Source organism: Balaenoptera physalus (genome assembly GCF_965194825.1).
Source record: "Balaenoptera physalus genome assembly, chromosome: 2".
NCBI classification, from domain to species: Eukaryota; Metazoa; Chordata; class Mammalia; order Artiodactyla; family Balaenopteridae; genus Balaenoptera; species Balaenoptera physalus.
Genome location: NC_138883.1, coordinates 99,830,456 through 99,849,777, shown reverse-complemented (window position 1 = coordinate 99,849,777; position 19,322 = coordinate 99,830,456). Strand labels below are relative to the sequence as shown.

At 37.0% G+C, this 19,322-nt stretch overlaps 1 protein-coding gene across 1 annotated transcript in view; it reads right to left on the bottom strand.

Annotated features, from left to right (window-relative positions):
* UNC13C (unc-13 homolog C) overlaps positions 1 to 19,322 on the bottom strand; it is a 774,694-nt gene that overhangs the window by 358,430 nt on the left and 396,942 nt on the right. Inside the window, exons 10-11 of the mRNA XM_082444694.1 lie at positions 12,937 to 13,164; positions 11,842 to 11,983 (exon numbers count right to left, since the gene is read on the bottom strand). Of these exons, the coding sequence (XP_082300820.1) occupies positions 11,842 to 11,983; positions 12,937 to 13,164 (370 nt within the window). The remainder of the gene's footprint in view (positions 1 to 11,841; positions 11,984 to 12,936; positions 13,165 to 19,322) is intronic.

The following is a 19,322-nucleotide window of genomic DNA, read 5'->3' as shown; positions in this document are numbered from 1 at the left end:
CAGAAGGAAAGGAATTCTTTTAGCTTTCATATGTATGGAAAGCCTTTATTTTGACTTTGTATGTTTTAAACCACTTCGTTGCCTTTGTTTTTGAAGAGTGTTTTCTCTGTGTTTAGAACTCTAGTTTGACAGTTTTTGTTTCAATAATTAAAAGATGTTGCTCCATTGTACTACTGGTTACACCATTTCTGAGGCCATCTTTATTTTTCTTTCTCTGTGTACAGTGTGTCTTTTTTCTCTGAAAGCTTTCATGATTTCCTTTTCTTCACTGGTTTGGAGCAATTTGACTATGTTGTGTTGGTGTACTTTTTTCATGTATCTTATGCTTGAGATTCATTGAGCTTCTTGAGCCTTTGGGTTTATAATTTTGATCAAATTTGGGAAAAGAAAGTCCATTATTTCCTCGGATACTTTTTATACCCATCTTCCTTTCTTCTCCTTTAGGGGACTCCGATTAGATGATTTTTGGCTGCTTGAACCAGTCTCAACTGTTCTGCTTATTCTTTGTAATTTTCTATATGTTTCATCTCACGTTTTTTATTATTATGTCTTTAAGATAAATAATCTTTTCTTCTGCAATCTTTAATCTGCTGTCATTCCTATTCAGTGTACTTTCCATTGTATACAATGTACTTTTCATTTCTAGAAGTTCATTTTCAGTCTTTTGTAAAAAATATCTTCCATATCTTCACTTATCTGTTTTCACGTTGGGTTTTTTGTACTGGGTTTTCTCTGGCTTTCTTTGGGTGGTTGTTTTGAATGATTGGCACTAGTAAGGGAATGAGATAGTGTGGAAAGGGCATTTACTGTGGTAATAGAAGATGAGGATAAGAGTCTTGGTTCTTTTACTTTCCTTGTTTGGATGAATTCTTTAGCAACAATCTGTTTCCCTCCCTGAGTCTTAGTTTTCTTATTTATAAAATTACAATAACAACAACAACAACAGTAATGACAATGCTTCATAAGGTAGTTGAGAAGTGTAATACATGTGGTAGCAGTTAAGATACAGTAAATGGTTACACAAATATCAGTGACTATAATTATGATGATACTTGCAGTGATTTGGGTTTTAGATTTTTCTTCCTAGCCATTATATCTCAATAAGGTGATTACTTATCTAGAATTTCTTTTGTCCAATATTATCTTGTTTTACACACCCTTTACATAGAGATAAATGTTCTATTGTCAAGCTCAGCCAGGATGGCAGGACCAAGCAGAACTGTCCATTCTCCCCTAACTTCCTAGCATTGACTCTTTTCCTAGCTGATATGAGTCTCAGCACAGTCTCCCCGCCAATTAGAATGAGAACTCTGTAAGAGGAAGCAACTATTGTTCATATTTACCTCAATGTCTGTAGCAACTAGGAGAGTGCCTCACATGTAAATATTTGTTGAAAGAATTATTTTTCTAAAGAGGGCTGGAGCTGGTACTGACACACACAAAAAATGCCCAGGAAGTTGGACTTTACATTGTAGGGTTCTAAGTCAGTAGAGATCTGCACATTTCCAATTTGGCTAGGGATAGCACTAGCATGTGAGACTCCTTTCTCTGCCTTCAAAATGGTTGGTCCACATGTGGGGCACATCCAAGAGGTGGGGGGATGAACCAAATAGAGGTTGGCTGGCTATAGTGCTTGGGTCTTGAAAATGCTACATAAATCCAGATGACTGTAAGTACCTTTACTTACATTCTATATATATATTCTACTCAGGGGGAATTGGTTCAATCCATAGGCTCAAATTAGTCACCAGGAGACCACCCACGACTTGTATGGTTTGTTTCACAAAGAGGAATTGGGCTAATTGCTTAAAAATGCAAAGAAACTTCCTGGAGGCAAACTGTGAGCACTAGAGGTAGGAAACACATGACCTTAGTGCTAAGGCTATTACGAACCACATGGAAGCTAATTAATGAAAAGCTATTGATTAGAGATCAGGAATCAGACTGGAGTACAGAGCCTGGAGGAAAGAAGGGAGGGGAAGGGACAGAAGGAGGGACAGTGACAGATGAGAGGCAGACAGGGAGAGGGAGAGACGGAGAGAGAGAGGAGAAAAAATATGATGGAGGGGCAGAGATGGAGGAAAACAGGTAGAGATGGACAAACATCAGAGAAAAATAGAGAAAATAAATGGGCATAATATTTTCTGTCCTTTTGGAGTTCTACTGTTTGGTTTTTCCTGGATTCCTGCAAAGGCTTTCTGTAATACAATTTGTTTCCTCCTAATTCCTTTTCTATGGATCGGTTTAAATGCAGACCCTTTCTTCCCACCAAGAGGGATCTCTACAGAATAGACCCCATCGCCCCAAGAGTTTGCTGTTTGCAATTTAACTGCTCCCTAAAGATTTGGGGGATTTTGTTTGAATTCTAGTTGATCCTCAGTTTAAAACTAAGTATAGTATATGGCCCTCTGTATCTCAGCCTATAGAATATCACAGCGCTATCTCCAAGGATCTGTCCTGATCCAAAATTTTATGGTTTGTTGACTATAAATCAATTCTTTTTGGTGGCCCTAAGTTCATACTTCATTGAATTCTGTCCAGACCTCTTTCCATACACCTTCCTCTCCTTATTAACCCTTAAGTTCTGGTATGAATTATTCATGAAGTAGGTGCTAGTCTATTGGCTCTGCTGTATATGGATGAGTAATGGCTCAACCTCGTTTACTAAGTGAAAGGCAGTATTGGTTATTATATCCTCCTGTTGCCAGGCATATTCACAATGTAGACAATGATAAGTAAACAAATTTGTAAGCCCGTAAAGTGTGACTAAACTCCTTCTTGCTTTAGACAATCATGGGACTATCGTCTTGACAAATGACATCCTGATGCATCATTGTAAGCTAGCTCAGATGACTAAGGAAATGCTCCCTTCCCACGTAGCCCAGGAAAGGCCTCCGCTAGCAATCCAGGCAATAAATCAAATCCTTGATTACATTCAGGCTGTCATTTTAAAATATTAACCTGCCATGCTCTGAAGACATTTTAATTTAACTGTAGCATTTAAATGTTATCTCCTATGGAGCTTAGTTTATGCTTAATTCATACTCAGCCCTGGGCTGAGCAGCACATGGCATAGTGGAGAGCCTTGGGCCTGAGGCACTCAGCATGCCACCCCATCTGGGTAGCTGTGAATGCAACATGGGTGGCATATGCTTCAAAGGGCCCAGGCAATCACACCTCTGTAAATAACAGCATTATTTTGGGTGCTCATGTGTTAAAAGAGCTTTCGTGTACACTACCTCCTAACAATAACTTCATTGAGTCAAGGTGGGGAATACTTTTTGTGCACAATGCCCACTGTGAAACTGAGATTCAAAGAGGTTGAGGGGTTTCCTGGAGGTCAAGAAGCATGCTGGATCCAGAACAATTCTGGAACTCAGGTTTATAAACTTGAAGGCCAGACAGCTTTTGGGTATAACATGAAATTACTCAAGTCAGTACTTTCCATGGACCCAGTACAGTGCTTTGCATACAAAGGACACTCAGCAAATGCGGGTGGAATTTAACTGATACCCCACAAAGCAAGTGAAGCTGGTTGTTCAGTCAATACACGAGTAGAATGTTTAAACACCACTGCCGTGCCTATTCAACACCACCATGAACAAATGAGGGCGTGTCCACACTCCTACCACAGGCATTGTATTGACTAGACTCTCTGTTATTAAAATAACTCTTTACTCCAATGGTTAATACTGACACCAATCAAAAAAAGATAGCCAATACATACCTCCTACTGCCCCTCCAGGAGGAAATCAGCATATTTTGTTTTTATTTCCTATGTTAGCAAAAGTGAGGCACCAAGGATCAACTGTAGAGTTCTCTAGAAAGCATAGTATCAACACATATATAAAATTTAAGTCTTCTAACTACAAAATGTCTTATTCAAATTGGCAGACTATACTGCCATTTTCTCTCTAGAACCCACTGGGAGAGACTGACTCCTTTTCCTCCTGAGGGAATGGTTTATGCTAAGCATAACCATTTCTTTAATTGTAGCACAGGAAAATGAATTGGGTCATAATTAATTATGAAATGATCGAATCCATAACTTACTAGGATCCAAGAGCAAAGATAAGGAGCACGTTAGATTTACCTAACACCATATCATTTTCAAAGTGCTTTCATATAGATTAGCGTAATTAATTCTCATGTGATATTTTAAAAATTACACATGTTTACAACCCCTCCTACCCCACATTTCTGCAAGGGCTTAATTGGTCATGTCTCTGTTCTCTGTAAACACTGTCCAGAGTGCCGCATTCTAGAATCACACATCCACAGTCTTTTGAAGATTAAAATTTCAAACTTCTTTTTTTAACCCATGGCAAGAGGGGTAAAATTAAAATTGAAATTACTTAGCATTAATCTTTTGAGGGCATCGAAGTGCCATTAGTGGGGGAACAATTAGGCTTTCAAACAAAAAAAAATTGAAAAATTACTTCATCTGCATTTTTGTCTTACCAGCTTTGTGACTGCCTGCCTGGTTCAGGTCAAGTGCACTTTTTCCAGAGGAAGAGTCTGAATGTGGGAAAAGACACACCTCTTTATTTCTACTTGCATCTTATTTTTGCCGTCACAATAGGGGGCTGCTTTGTAGTCTTGGCTCTACTATAACCTGTCTAAGCTTTGATTTTCTCATCAGTAAAATGAGGGAGTTGGATAAAACCATGTCTCAAAACTTCGCCCAGTTTCAATTCTCTAAATGCTTCTTTCAGCAGTACTTCCTTCCTACAGTACCTTGTTCATCAGACTCCTCTTGGCCTCACTATCCAGGTTGGAACCTTTTCGGTATGAAAGTATTACTGCCATTTCTGCTCTAAGTCCTGAATCTCGGCACAAAGGATATGATCATGTTATTAATGCTACTAATTGTAAAAATACAACTGCCATTTTGAATATGCTTAACAAGTGACAAAAGCTCTATATACATTATCTCAACAAATATATCAGTCCTGGGAAGTACGTATTATCCCATTTTCTCCATATTAGAAAAGCTAAAGCTCAGAATTGAAGCAAATTGCCCAAAATGCAAACTAAAGCCATACGATGAATAAGCCGTCCTATTTTCAGAATGTCAGGACACATTTTTACACTCCGGTTCACAGGGCAGAACTGTCAGGGTAGTGGGAGGCCTGGGTGAGTTCATCTGCGACATGTACGCATTTTTCAAAATCTGCACATAAATTCACTATGAACTCATTTCCTCCTTCCTTATAAAGGAAGATAAGGTTGCAACTTTCACACTATTTTCATGGTCAAATGAAATCATGCACAGGTAGATTCAAAATAGTATTTCTAGAACCAGTGATATAGAACATCGATAATAAAAATGGAATCTTGGAGTTCAGGTAACTGGCAACAAAATTAATTACTGTTGAAAATTTAGGCACTCATTTTTTGATATTCTAGAAGGAAAATATGGAAAATATTTGTGAGCATGATTTCACTTAAAGATCATAAATATTTTGTCAGTAAAGTGAAAAATGTGAAAAATATGCTATATATATATATATATATATATATATAATATGTACAACCTGGTGCAATAAATTTAAATTTGAATTTATTCTTCCTTGAAAAGGATGCTGTTTTAAAAATACATGTATTGTTGGTGCCTCCTATCAAAAGGAAAACAGGTATACAGTAAATTACATGAAAAACTGCCAGTTACAATACTGATAACTCACGCTTCCACTATCCATTCCAGTATACTCAGCCCATGAACCATGAATCTTTCTAGCCTGTCCAGTGGGAACAAACACTATTCCTGATGTGACTGAATACTGGGCACTGTCATATCTAGTTCTTTTGGGTGGACCTTACCCTGGTCTTGGGAAGTTTCCTCATATGCATGTACTTATCATTATTCAGCTGATTTGTCAAAGGGGGTCCTTTGCAGGATTATAAAACTAGAATATTTCTACTACTGCATTTCTTTAAATGGATGCTTTATTTCATAGATTGCAACTGAAAATCTATGGCTCACATACCTCCAGAGGTTATACCTTGTTTGACATGTTCTGTGTTGGCTTTCATACTGTTTTATTTTGTTTTGCTTATCAATTAAATTCAAAGTTCCAGACTTTCTATTCTAGTCAAGAGGGAGTAACGGGGAACTAGAGATTCCCCCCACATGAAAAGTTAAAAAGTGAGCGAAATATATGAAACTTTGTTTCTCAATATACTGAAGATCTGTCAAAGAAGAACAGTGATTTCAAGGAGGTGAAAAGAATTAACAAGGTGAGCCTTACCATTACTTCAGCTTACTTCCCTGAGGGAGTTTCCAGGCCACTGTGCAAAGGGAAAACCCAGGTGGAGTCCACTGGACTCTCTGAGTTGGAAAGACAGAGTTGAAAATCTGAAAAAGCCAATGTAGCTAGAAGTCACGGGGCATACATACTATCAAAAAGAAGACAACTGAACAGAAAGAAAGCAACAATCTGCTAAAGGGTCATCTTGAGCAATCAGCTGAGTAATAAGTGCACCCATGTGATGAAACTACCCAAAGCCAGGTTAAAAGCCACCCTTGAAAGAATTAGATGTCACAGTGCCCAACACTCACCAAGGCTAGAAATAGTGCTTGTGTCTACTGCAGAGACAAGAAAACCTTATCATTCACGAGTCAGTAGGCGGAGGACATGGACAAGTCTTGCTTCAGTACTGAGGAATAATTAGCCTGAAATTGAGTGCTATTTCATTCCCACTTAACAAATTTTAAAAAGCAAGACCTACCTAAAGAACTATACGTTTCCATGTAACTTAACTGTGTCTCAGAACAGAGCTCAAGAATATTTAGAGGATACCAAAAGTATCCAGCAACTAAAAAGTAATATTTGCAAAGTCTGTCATCCAATATAAAATTACCAGGCACATGAAGTAGCAGAAAAACACAACACAAAATAAGGGAAAAAAAATTATCAATCAAAATTGACCAAGAATGGACACACATGTTAGAATTGTCAGTCAAGGGCATCAAAACAATTGTTATAAGTATTGCATGTATCAGAAAGCTAAGTAGAGAAAGACAATGTCAGGGGAATGAGAAGGCAAGCCACAGACATGGAGAAAGTATTTTCAAAAGGCACATGTGATGAAAGTCTATTATCCAAAATATTCAAAGAAATCTTAAAACTCAATAATAATAAACAACTTGATTAAGAAATGGGCCAAAAAGCTTAACAGACACCTCACCAAAGATAATGAACAGGATTGCAAATAAGCAAATGAATAGATGTTCCACATAGATCGTCTCAAATGAAAATCAAATTAAAACGAGGTATCATACGCACCTACCGGATCAGCCGAAATTCAAAATACTGACAATGTCAAACGCTAGAGAGGATGTGGAACAAGAGGAACTGTTATTCACTGCTGGTGAGAACACAAAATGGTCCAGCCACTACGGAAGATAGTTCGGCAGTTTCTTACAAAACTAAACATACCCTTACCATAGAATCTAGCACTCATACTCCTTGGCATTTACCCTAAGGAGCTGAAAACTTATGTCCACATAAAAACCTGCATATGAATGTTTATAGCAGCTTTATTCATAATGGCTAAAACTTGGACGTAACCAAGATGTTCTTCAGTAGGTGAATGAATAAAAACACTCTAGTACCTCAAGGCAATTAAATATTATTCAGTGATGAAAAAGAAATGAGCTATCAAGCCCTGAAAAACACCACAGAGGAACCTTCAATGCATATTACTAAATGAAAAAAAAAAGTCAATCTGGAAATGCTACATACTGTATGACTCCAACTATATGACGTTTTAGAAAAGGCAAAACTTTGGAGACAGTAAAAAGATCAGTAGTTGCCAAGGATTTGGCGAGGGAGGAGGAACGAATGGATGAAGCACAGAGGATTTTTAAGGCAGTAAAAGTACTTTGGGGGCTTCCCTGGTGGCACAGTGGTTGAGAATCTGCCTTCCAATGCAGGGGACACGGGTTCGAGCCCTGGTCTGGGAAGATCCCACATGCCGCGGAGCAGCTGGGCCCATGAGCCACAACTACTGAGCCTGCGCGTCTGGAGCCTGTGCTCTGCAACAAGAGAGGCCGCGATAGTGAGAGGCCCACGCACTGCGATGAAGAGCGGCCCCCGCACCGTGATGAAGAGTGGCCCCCGCTTGCCGCAACTAGAGAAAGCCCTCGCACAGGAACGAAGACCCAACACAGCCAAAAAAAATAAATAATAAATAAATAAAATTTAAAGAAAGAAAGAAAAAGTACTTTGTATGATACCATAATGATGGATACATGTCATTATACATTTGCCCAAACGTATAAAATGTAAAACACTATGAGAAAGGTAATGTCTACTCTGAATTTTGAGTGATTATCTTGTGCCACTGTAGGTTTATCAATTGTAACAATAGACCCACATGCTGGTGGGAGATGGTGATAATGGAGGGAGGCTGTGCATGCGTGGGGGTAGCGGGTACACGGGAAATCACTACACGTTCCCCTCAATTTTCCTATGAACCTCCCCCGCCATAACATCTTAATTTTTAAAACAATTAAGTAGAGATATGGAAGATACAGAGACTCAATTTGAACTCCCTGACATGGAAAATAAATGTCTGAGATGAAAAACACAGTGGCTTGGATTAAGAGTAGATTAGACATTACAGAAGAAAAGGTCAGTGAATTTGAATGCCTAGCAATAGAAATAATTTAAAGTGAAACACAGAGAAAGAAAGGGGGGCAGAGAGAGAGGGAGAGAGAACATAAGAGCATCCGTGGTCTGTGGGACAACTTCAAGAGGCTTAATATATGTATAAGTGAAATCTCCAGAAGACAGGGGCAGAAAGAATATTTAAAGAAACAATGGCCAAAATTTCCCCAAATTTAAAGAAAACTGCAGACTCACAGGCCCAAGTAGCTCAATAAACCCTAAGCACCAGAAACACAAAGAAAATTACACCATGGTGCACTGTAATCAAATTGTACAGGTGAGTAAAGAAAACAAAACCTTAAAAGCAATTATGGGGGGAAAAAGACATGTACGAGGTAACAAAGAAGACAACAGATTTATCACTGAAAATAAGGAAGCGAGGCAAACACAAAGACAGTGGAACAATATCGGCCAAGTAAAGTTTTAAAAATGACATTCGGAATCATATGATTCTCTCAATAGATGCAGTAAAAGCATTAGACAAAATGCAACATTGATTTCTGATCAAAATTCTTAGCCTACTGGAAGTAGAAGATGGCTGTCTTAACTGGAAAAGATGCATCTGCAATAAGCCCAAAGCTAATATCACAGTTAATCAAGAAAGGAACGTCTTCCATAAAAGATCAGGAACAAGGCCAGGATGTCTGCTCTTATCACTTTTACTTGGCATTATACTGGAAATCTTAGTCAAGGCAATAAAGCAATCAAAACCGTATCAGGCTTTCTTTTGTGTGAAAAATGATAAGCCAATTAAAAAATTCACATGAAAATAATTCAAAGGTTCTAAAATAGATAAAATAACTTTGAAAAAAAGAAAAAGTTGGAAGGCTAGCACTACCTGATTTTAAGACTTTATTTATTATAAAGTGTAACTATAGTAATCAAGACCATGTGGTGGTGGCATATACATGGAGAAAAAGATCAGAATAAAAAATCCAGAAACAGAAATAATCTCCACACATATACAGAAAGCTGGATTTTATAAAAGGTGCAAAAGCAGTTTAGTACAGAAAGGATAGTGTTTTCAAAAAATGGTGCAGGAACCACTGGACTTCCATATGCAAAATAAAGAACTTGGGTCTATAACTTATACCACATTAAAAATAATCACATCAAAATGTATCATAGACCAACGTGTGAAACATAAAAATATAAAACTTATACAAATAAAAACACAAAAAAATAAAAGTGGGCAAAATACTTGGATAGTTAACTAATGAAGATACATGGATAGCATATAAACAGATTCTAAGATGCCTGAAATCATTAGTCATTAGATAAATACAAAATAAAAGCAGTATAAGATAACAAGACACATGTATTAGAATGGCTAAAATCCAAAAGACTGGCCTTACATTGGAAGGATTTGTATGACCTGGAATTCCCATACACAAGTGGTGAAAATGTATATAGAATGGTACAAGCACTTAGGAAGTCTTAAAAATTAAACATGCTCCTAATATATGTTCCAGCTATTCTAGCCTTAGGTATTTATTCAAGAGAAATGTAAACATATGTCCATACAAATATAAGTGCTCCTAACAACTTTATTTTTTAATAGCTAAAAACTAGAAACATACCAACTGGCCATTGAAGGTGACTGCATAAACAAATGGTTGTATTTTAATACAATGAAATGCTACCTGGCAATAAAAAGAAATAAATTATTGCTCATCCCTACAACGTGAATGGATCTCAAAACAGCTATGCTGAGTGAAAAGAACCACACAAAAGAAGGACGCATGCTGTAAGATCTATTCACATAAAATTGTAGAAATGCAAAAAAAAAAAAAAAATTTCTATAGCACCATAAAAGCCAGCCAGTGATTGCCTGGCATGGGAGGGCAGTCAGGACGGATGGCTTCAATGGGGCATAAAGAACCTTTTTGGGTTGATAGATATGCTCATTTTCTTGTCTGTGGTGATGGTTTCATGGGGTATACATATGTCAAAACTTAAATTGTACAGTTTGAAATGTAGACTTTTTTTTTTCCAATTATACTTCAATAAAGTTCTTTTTAAACTTTCACATCTCCAGCTTCTCCTAAGAAACTGGAAACTCTAGCTGCATTGCAGCTGCAGGACTGCATGGCAGTGGAAACTGTCTCTTTCCCAAGTCACTTGCTCTCAAGTTTGCCACAGTCCTTGTCCCTCCCCTTTGTTGCTGTTATCCTACTTTATTCACTTACTTGACTGCCTTAGGAATAAGAATTTATGACTATCAATTGATTTCTTATCTTCTCTAAACAAACAAAGAGATATTAAAATGGTTTCTCCCAGCAGTCTGAAGTAGAAATCATAGAAAGCTCTTAACTTTTTCCATGGTACTCTCTGTTATTGGGTCCCAACTGATTTTCCACACCCTTTTCTTAACACTCCCTTCATCAGCCAATATACATGTGAAATTCTGTATTTTATATATACTCTTGTCCACATTCCCAAACAAGCTGTATGTGTTGAGTCTGCTTATTTAGCATGTTTATGAGATCCATGTTTAAACTATTAACAAAGAAAGAAGGAAAGAAAAAGAACAGTCTGCCTTTAAACTCACAGTTAGGGCTTTTCATTTCTACCAAATGGTAACTGGAAGTTACCTTATCTCTCTCCAAGAAGGGGTAATAGAAAGAAAAGAACCCTTGACAAAAAAATGATTTCTTGCTGTTTGGTACAGGATCTAAGAGGTTTAAAAATAAATGACCTTATAGAGAATGAGAGGTTTTAAAAGTTATCATCAATAATTTCATCAGTACAGGCTGGTGTAGCTGTAATGGGCCAGGTGATGCCCAAAATATTTCTATTCTCTTTAGTCATCAATCTTCATATGTCAAGCTACTGCTGAATCAAGCTTGTAAATTCCTTACTATACTGGGTCAACCCAAGTTACAGATCATGTCATAATCTTTTTTTTTTTTCTCCTGCAAACTCACCCTAGCTGTGCTGACTTTTTTGTTTGTAATATTTTTTTTAAATTCACTTGCTTCCCAAGATGAAGAATAAATAATAAATATTATGAGGTTAGAGTTCATCACATTAGTTTCACTTTTTTATAATTCATGCATAAATACAATTAAAATATGAGATAATTATTGCTTGCATATTTTGCATGCCTGTCTTAAATTTATCCTGAAATATTTTAATATTTGTAATAGTTTCATTATTTACTTACAAATAAAACTTCTCATCCCATACTGGATTCAAGTTTCCAAAAATGGTTTTAGTTCTTCTTTTGTTCTTTCCGACTTGAACGGTAACATATGGGTCACTTGACCCTGTTTTGTCTTTTGCCTGCAAGCCTTGTGCAGAAACCACTGAAATAAACCAAATTCAACCTTTTAATATAAAGATATCCTCAGAAACAAACAAAAATGGTAATGAAGGAAACATTTTCTATTTCGTTGTCCCCTTGGTTTGCAATGCAACCCCATTGCTTTCATTTTCATGAGCAACAGGACTTAACAAAATGTTTAATAAAAGAATGAATCACGGAACATTAAAACCTTCCTTTGATGAATATTTGCTTTTGCCTGTAATGAACAGTAGTGGTATACATACATATGCATATTAGCTATATACTCATATATCACTGCACCATGTATAGATAAATGAGAATGCACATACAATAAGCAAATTACCCAATGTAATTCAAAGGTCTGTGATTTAAAATGTATTTATTTATGAATTTACTGTCAGTATTGATCAACTCAACTCAGTAATAGAAGCTTCTTTATTTTACCTTTTGAATACAATATGAGTAAGTTAAAAGGTGTGGTAAATATCCACATGTAACATATGCAGCTGCTGTTACCTACAAGCAACTTCAGAAGTTCAAGTTATTAGACATCACTAAACTCAGATTGCTGAATCAAGGATCAAATGAATGAGGGATATTGATCCAGGAGTAAATAAAACAATATTTGTTTTCTCATTAAGAAAAACTGACTGAAGAGATTACTGGCTACTCTTGTCATCAGTAGCAGGCAGCAACAAAACTAGTCTCTTGTAAACTGCAGCGTATTGATGAGTATATTACAAAACAGAACTTTCTTCCTCTTGAAGAGCTTTTGATTAGAACAAGACATAGACTGAAATGATTTCAATTATCTAGTACACATTTCAGAAATTTCAAGTACCAATTCGACTTCAATATTGACAAGATTGAAAAATTCTATTTATCTTACCTATAACTATTAGTAGCAGTGATTTCTAAGACATATAAAAATCTCAATATGGAATGAAAATTTTAAAAAAGACTTATTTTTACCTGTAATGGTTATTTTTGCTGACCACTTAGACGTCCCGTCCAGTACACTCTGTTTGGCCGCCTTTGTGTACTGCACAAAATCTTCTTTAGAAATCTGAAACATTTCCTGAATTACTTCAAACACTTCTGGCCTGTTTGTCTCCCTGATCTTCATTCTTTCTTTCATGGCTGTTATAATGGTCTGAGTCTTGTCTTCCGCACCATGCTTAGAACTCTTTTCTGCTGCTCCTATAATAGAAAAATAAACGGTGATGTACATATACATGAAGTTACTTTTTGAGGGACCAGGAGAGGGAGGAAAAAAAAAAGGAAGAACATGAGAATGAATGAATGCTTTCATTGTAAGGAGTCAGGGTGGCTTTTTCAAAAAATATCAGGGGAACAAGCTCTGTGTTGAGACTAGCCCTTGTGTTACTGGCAAGGAAATGGACCTCCACGATCCCAGTTTTTTCAGTTGTATTACTGAAGTGAATTACAGTTGTGCAAATATTTGGTTTGAATTTTTGAAAACAAATTTCAAAACCAAAAGGAACGCACACAATCAAATCTGTTATATACCACACATATTTACTCACTGAGTAACCAAAACAAAATTGAGAAACAGACTGGATGCATACAGCAAATGTCACTTGAAAATCAATATTTCAAATACTTGTGTTCATCTAAAGTACCTAATTATTTTTAACTGATGAAATTTATCATAATGAAAAGCTTAAATTTTTCCCTGCAAAATAAATACCACCACTATTTGTTATACTGAAATATAGAGTAAAATTTTACTTGGAATGAAAGTAATTCTGCTATTTAAAAAGGATGTGGAAACCACTGGGCTGGACTACCTCTACCTCACGGACCACAGACTTGAACTCTCATTCTGTGATATGGCCATAGTTTTAAACAGGCTGAATTTTCACTTTCTACTCAAAACTCTGTTTTGTTTTCTAAGACATTGTTTTTTCATGATCGGTCTCAACTTTCTGGGCACTTTTGTTTATAACACAAATCCTAGCAATGAAGGATTTCCAAAAGCCAATTCTTGGGTCCCTCACCTTCTCCAACTACCGGCCGGATAGTCTTATGTGGCCTCTGGGTTGCTCAGTATTCCACAAGCAAATAGTGGACCCTGATTCCAGCTCTCATGTTTCCTTACTGAGTTTGAAGTAGGAAAGCAAAAGCCCATGTATCAGGGTCTATAGGAACTGTCGCTGCTGAAACCAAACACTGTTTGATACAGAAGCAACTGAGATATAATGAAAAGAAGAAGAAAATGGTGTCTATAGGTGGTAATCATTCCAACTTTTATCTCCATGACTGTAAATACTGCCCAACTTGTATTATATTTTTTGAAATATTGTATTTCTGAAATAAGCATACTAATAGAGTTTAGAGACTGAATGTGATAATTTATCTGTACAATTCCTATCACAAAGGATAGCCTCAGTAATGTTCTTTGGGTCTACTTCTGTGAATGTTATGCCCAATTTAAGTACAGAAGCTAAGACAAAATACAAAAAGTCAACTCTGAATTTTCCTCATAATAAATTCATCTAAAATTTAACGGCAGTATTTTAGTGAACATCTTCATTTATTTGAAAATAAAACATTTATTTTCTAAAGTAGAAAAAATACATTCATAGTAATCAAAGTATAATTAGAGTACACTAAAAGAGATGAAAAATCTATTGGCAGAAAGGGCAGTTTCCTTGTCTTTATCTCTTTTTTTTTTTTTTTTAACCTTTGAGAATTTATACCACATTAAAAAAAAAATACTAAAAATTAATGTATTCCATTTAAGATATAATTTGAAAGGACATTCTAAATGCCCTAGTCGTCTGTTAAAGCATGCCCTCGAACAGCTACACATTTGCGAATTGTGCACCTTTAAGCAATTAAGCATTTTTGTAATTTGTCAGTAATGGTTTAGCTCCACAGAACATTAATCCTTACATGGTAAAATTAGCTTAGGCCACACTATATAGTTACAATTCCCCAAAAGGCATATTTTACTTCAAGTATTGGAATATTCATTAAAAAGAAAGAACAGCAGTGCCTTGAAAAAGTCACCTACAAGATTCAAAGTGCCTCAAAAGTTTGGTTTGTAAAGGTCATTCTAAGAATGCTCAAAGTGTCATAAAAATGTTGACTTCCCCCAGATTTCTAAACAACTATTACTGTTGTGACTATTATGCCCTCAAAGCTCTAGAAAACTGTGTTAAAGTTCCCAAGAGTTAAATGTATTTTGGATTATTTTTCTAAATTCAGGAAGAGCTAGCTGACTGCCATCCACATAATAAATGTTCATTCTAGTAATAACTACCAAATTAAAGGCTGGAATGTCAAGAGATTTTTCTTCCTAAGAAACCAAATCTCTGTACCTAACAACTGCCGCTTGAATTCTTTTAAGGAATTAATTAGGAAAGCTTGACAATTAGCTTTGAAATCATTCACCAATGCTTTTGATGTTGGAGTAGAATATCTACTCAGTATGTACAGACAACATACAGACCCATAAATTGTGAAATCGCCAACCTAGGAGAGCAAGTTAATAGAGACTTAGGTTTGAGCCTTTTAACTGTTATTTCTAGAAAAGATACATAGCTTTTTTTAAGTTCTACTTTTATATTTTTGATCTGAAGAAAATGATTCAAAGTAGATCTATTTAGTTCAGGGATACAAGACAAATTCATAATTTTTGTAACTCATCTACAATGACTTTTCATTGCCCTGTTATTTATTGAACCTGTATATCTCATCTTATTTTTCTAATGGTAGTACGTCAACCAGAGATCAACAATAAAGGAGATCAAGAGATATTACACAGTGAAAGCACTTGGTAGAGTAATACATACTTTACCAAGTGCTTTCACTGTGTAATATCTCTTTTGATCTCCTTTATTGTTGACCTCTGGTGACATATTACTGTATTTCAATGAAGCTGCTAGAATGCAGACAAAGAGAATGGACTTGAGGACACGGGGGTAGGGGAGGGTAAGCTGGGACGAAGTGAGAGAGTAGCATTGACATATATACACTACCAAATGTAAAGTAGGTAGCTAGTTGGAAGCAGCTGCATATAGCACAGGGAGATCAGCTAGGTGCTTTGTGACCCCCTAGAGGGGTGGGATAGGGAGGGTGGGAGGGAGGCTCAAGAGGGAGGGGATATGGGGATATATGTGTACATATAGCTGATTCACTTTGTTATACATCAGAAACTAACACAACATTGTAAAGCAATTATACTCCAATAAAGATGTTAAAAAAAAAAAAAGGCGCTGGATCATAAAAAAAAAGAAAAGAGTAATACATTATCCAAATAGAATGCATCTTTATTACTTTTAAAAACACTTAGGGACTTCCCTGGTGGCACAGTGGTTAAGAATCTGCCTGGCCGTAGAGGTTAAGAATCCGCCTGCCAATGCAGGGGACACGGGTTCGAGCCCTGATCTGGGAAGACCCCACATGCTGCGGAGCAACTAGGCCCATGCGCCACAGCTACTGAGCCTGCGTGTCTGGAGCCTGTGCTCCTCAATAAGAGAGGCCACGACAGTGAGAGGCCCGCGCACCGCAATGAAGAGTGGCCCCCGCTTGCCGCAACTAGAGAAAGCCCTCGCACAGAAACAAAGACCCAACACAGCCAAAAATAAATAAATAAAATTAAAATATCCCCTAAAACTTAAAAAAAAAAAAAAAAAAAAAAGAATCCGCCTGCCAATTCAGGGGTCACGGGTTCGAGCCCTGGTCGGGAAAGATCCCACATGCCGCGGAGCAACTAAGCCCATGCGCCACAACTACTGAAGCCTGCGTGCCTAGAGCCTGTGCTCCGCAACCAGAGAAGCCACCGCAATGAGAAGCCCGCGCATCACAACGACGAGTAGCCCCCACTTGCCCCAACTAGAGAAAGCCTGTGCGCACTGACAAAGACCCGAAGCAACCAAAGATAAAAAAATAAATAAATCAAAAAATAAATAAATAAAAACACTTAATTGACAGATTAATACAATTATGCACAACAAAACTGCAAGAGATTTCAACCTTAGACAGAGGCAGACTTATCCCACATGGCTCCCTTCCACCTAATTTAATGGAACATCCAATTAACTAGAAACCTTCATTTTCTTTAATTTTTATTCATTACCCAAAGCATCTAAATTGCATATAAAAGTCAGTTTCACCACTTTTACATGGCAACTTACAATTTCAGTTTTCCTTCCAAATAATTATCTATATGCATGTAACAAATGTATGATTCCACCGTGGTCTCAGTCTCTTCTCTTTCCTATTTTTCCAAACAGCTGTTCTAAAACATTTCTACTCTTTTTCAAGTCACCTACCGCAGCCATCACTCTCCATTCTCAGCATATGATCTTATCGCTTCCTTAACAGAAATGCAGGCTTTCTAAACTCAGTGGTCACGTTTTCTCCCCTCCCCCATGGAAAAAAGCTGAACAACAAAAGCCAAACTTGACTAATAGCATTAGCAGATTTCTGTGGTGTAAATACTCCTAGCATGGCTGATTTCAAGGAACTGCCTCACAGAATTCTTCAATATTTATCAACCAACACTGACACAACTACCTGAATATATATATATATATATATATATATATACACACACACTACTCTTCAAGGCCAACCACAAGTAAATGTGTATTCCAAGTATCTAACACATTGCTTGGAAAATAGGATACACTCAATAAATACAGAAGATAAAATGTTTATTGGGGGAATCTAAAAAAGAAACAATATATTTGAGTATTTAATTGGCTCTGGGTTTAATTTAATGTACTATAAACTTCTTGCACACTGTGACCACAAGGTCAAAATCCTGGAAGAAACAAGAATGAATTCTATCTAAAATGATAAACATGCTGTGGAATATATTTTATGAAGAGACAAAACACACCTGGCCCTCAGCTTCAGATTTGGGACTTTCAGAAAACAAATGGGTGCCCAGCATTATAAAGCAGAATTTGGTTGGCATATATACTTCATGAATTTAATAACGTAAAGCAAGGGCATAAATCCAATTATAAATGCAAAAAAATCAATCAAGACAATCACTTTTAAATAAGGCAAGAAAGCACGGTGCTCATGGTGCTCTGGATATAGAAGAACACAGCCTTGTGTGTGAATTCTGATTTGTCACTTACTAACCATTTGAACTTGTGCTAGTTAATTCCTCTCTGTAAGCCCTAGTTTCTCCATCTGAGAAACACAAGGAAAGAATAGTAGTGTCTTCCTTTACAGGGTCATTGTAAGGATTAAATGAGATAATGCATATAGTTTCAATAATAAGTGTAGGGATTTCAGAATGTCTAAGAGGTGAAGTTACAAGCATTTGTTAAAGAATTTCACATTAACGAGGAATTTTAGGGTTCTGAGCTTCATAATTACTCGCCCTGTGAAGCAACTCCTTGAAAACTTTTCCCTGGACAGTGCCATGCTCAGTGTCTGCCACAGGCTAAATGCTTTGTAGCTATTTACTTCATGGGAGTCAATGAAGTGCTTGAAGATAAAAGACAACAGAGTTCAAAGAGACTGCAGAAGATACTAATAATAACAACAACAATAATAATAATTTATTATTAACATCCATTAACCCTTACCTGTGTTTGAGGCTGGTGAACCCAGAGGTAGCTGGTGGTTAATAAACCTGGAAAGCGCACTCAGGGTCTGATATTGAGGCACGTGTCTCCCCAAGAGCGTCTAGTATGAGAAACTTTATTGCTTTTCTTTTTTTTTTTTTAACAGGAAAACCATGTAGGTGGACCTGCTTTTAACACCTCTGCTTTTCTTTCCCATGAAATCATGTAGGTGGGCATGTAGTTGGCACTTGCTACGCTTTCCTTTTAGTTGCTTTACAACCAAGATGATCTTAACCCTCCTCTTTTAACATACCTTCAATCTTTCAAGGAACAGCCCCAGACTCCCCCGTCTTCAAGTCAGCCGCCTCCTTTTTCTTGTAAGATCAAAGCCGCACACTCCACACGATTTCTCACAAACAACAAAGGACTGATGCTTAACAGGAGGGTAACGGGAGGAGCACAGATCTAGCGGCGCGTCATCTCCCACCCCTGTAGGTGGGGAATGTGGGCAGGGAGCCTCCTTTTGAGGAACTGCCACCTTCTATAAAGTGGCTTCACTGTCAGTAAGCCTACAGCCCCAAATAAAGAAAAACAACCTTTCCTCTCCTCTGCTTCCGCTCTATCAACCCCACCAGATTCGATCATCCCATTTTTAGTAAATGCAAACTTTTAGAACAAGTTTAGAAACGTGCCTGCCAAAACCCCCCCCACAAAATCAGGAATACACTCTCACAATTCTTCGTCAAAACTCCATCTCATGAGCATTATCTACTTACTTTCTCAAGATTTCCCAGTCATTTC